The 2500-nt window shown below is 43.2% G+C and overlaps 1 protein-coding gene across 1 annotated transcript in view; it reads right to left on the minus strand.

The window, feature by feature from the left end:
* LOC129822546 (1-phosphatidylinositol 4,5-bisphosphate phosphodiesterase eta-1-like) overlaps positions 1–2500 on the minus strand; it is a gene marked incomplete at its 3' end in the record, with an annotated part of 98369 nt that continues 95869 nt past the window's right edge. Inside the window, exon 10 of the mRNA XM_055880851.1 lies at positions 1–49. Within this exon, the coding sequence (XP_055736826.1) occupies positions 1–49 (49 nt within the window). The remainder of the gene's footprint in view (positions 50–2500) is intronic.

Consider the following 2500-nt stretch of genomic DNA (forward strand, 5'->3'; position numbering starts at 1 on the left):
CTGTTGTTGGATGCTACAATGGTTTTCTATGGACAGGATCACTGGGTACCTGGGGGAAGGGAGAGACATGGAGTTACTATGACTAAAATGGATATCTCCATGAGTAGCAGAGTTCTATGATACTGGATGTGGACGGGTCTTGCAGCCATGCATATTGCTCTTCACAATACAATACTGTAAAAGTCCAGCCTCATCTACACCAACCCTGTATTACAGTATAATATACAACAAATTGACTCAGACTGATCTGTTGAAAAAATATATATATATTTATCCACCCTAAACATAAATCCTTTCAAACTACACTCTCCCCCCAATCTCAGACAGAATAGCCTTGACAGAAGCCCAAGAAACACAACAGAAATTAAGCCAAATATTTTCAGTGTGTTTGTTCATTTAGAGGTGAAATGACTTGTGTTCAGACAGCAGCTCAGCTCAAATGTCAAACCTGTCAGACTGACAGCTCTCCCTGAGGGCTGTGAGCCTTTCACTCACCTCTTCTCCACTGTCTCCTTACTCGCACACGCACACGCACACACACGCACGCGCACACACGCACACGCACACACACGCGCACACACACACACACGCACACACACACTCACACGCACGCACACACACACACACGCACACACACACACACTCACACGCGCACACACACACACGCACACACACACTCACACGCACGCACACACACACACACATACACACGCACGCACACACGCGCGCACACACTCACACGCGCACACACACACACGCACACACACACGCGCACACACACACACACGCACACACTCACACACTCACACACACACTCACACACACACACACACACACACTCACACACACACACACTCACACACACACAGAGAGACAGACATGCACACACAGGACTATCTCCTCTCTCTCTCCCAGGTGTATTGGTAAATGAGGTGTGTACTTTGCGTGTGATTGGTACCGTGCAGACGCTCAGTTCTCCCATCACAGGCCAAGAGCCTCATTCATCATAACAGGTGGCATTGATGATAAAATAAATAAAACTGAGAGAAAGAGTGATGAATTTGGCTCTGTATCATTTCATGAAAGTGTCAGACTAACTCTGTTTCGTCCACTATCCATTCTCTCCCATGAGGAGAAAATACTAATGAAACAGCTAATAGCACAACAATAAGACATCCTTCTCTTGTAACGGCTGTTCTCCTCCTCTTCGTCCGAAGAGTCATATCTACATGTACATACTACCTCAATCAGCCTGACTAACCGGTGTCTGTATGTAGCCTTGCTACTTTTACCTTTTATAGCTGGCCCTCGCTTCATACTCGTCGCCAAACCCACTGGTTCCAGGTCATCTACAAGACCCTGCTAGGTAAAGTCCCCCCTTATCTCAGCTCGCTGGTCACCATAGCAGCACCTACCTGTAGCACGCGCTCCAGCAGGTATATCTCTCTAGTCACCCCCAAAACCAATTCTTCCTTTGGACGCCTCTCCTTCCAGTTCTCTGCTGCCAATGACTGGAACGAACTACAAAAATCTCTGAAACTGGAAACACCTATCTCCCTCACTAGCTTTAAGCACCAGCTGTCAGAGCAGCTCATAGATTACTGCACCTGTACATAACCCATCTACAATTTAGCCCAAACAACTACCTCTTTACCTACTGTATTTATTTATTAATTTATTTTGCTCCTTTGCACCCCATTATTTCTGTCTCTACTTTGCACTTTCTTCCACTGCAAACCAACCATTCCAGTGTTTTTTTTCAGCTTTTATTTTACTTACTGTGTTGTACTCACTTCGCCTCCATGGCCTTTTTATATTTTTATTTATCTATACATATATCTGTTTGCCTTCACCTCCCTTATCTCACCTCACTTGCTCACATTGTATATAGACTTATTTTTTTTTTCTCACTGTATTATTGACTATATGTTTGTTTTACTCCATGTGTAACTATGTGTTGTTGTATGTGTCGAACTGCTTTGCTTTATCCTGGCCAGGTCGCAATTGTAAATGAGAACGTGTTCTCAATTTGCCTACCTGGTTAAATAAAGGTTAAATAAATAAATAAAAAATAAATAGCCTCGCATCTGTATATAGCCTGTCTTTTTACTGTTGTTTTATTTCTTTACCTACCTATTGTTCACCTAATACCTTTTTTGCACTATTGGTTAGAGCCTGTAAGTAAGCATTTCACTGTAAGGTCTACTACACCTGTTGTATTCAGCACACGTGACAAATAAACTTTGATTTGATTTGAGTGTACTGGAGCTACTGAAAGGTCCTCAGTGACTCTTAGTGTCATTTACTTTCATGAGCTAAACGGTTGGATGAGTGTGTCTCTGCATGTACATGTATACTGTATTTGTGTGTGATAGAGAAACAATGTTTGCAAACTCTGGCAGCCCTTGTGACTTGAGCATTATCTCTGGAGACAGTGCGAAGTGGAGTATGCATGGATTGTCACATTGTTTCAGTAACCAACAGAGATGAACAATAAGCA

This window comes from Salvelinus fontinalis, chromosome 24 (genome assembly GCF_029448725.1).
Source record: "Salvelinus fontinalis isolate EN_2023a chromosome 24, ASM2944872v1, whole genome shotgun sequence".
In the NCBI taxonomy this organism is placed as follows: Eukaryota; Metazoa; Chordata; class Actinopteri; order Salmoniformes; family Salmonidae; genus Salvelinus; species Salvelinus fontinalis.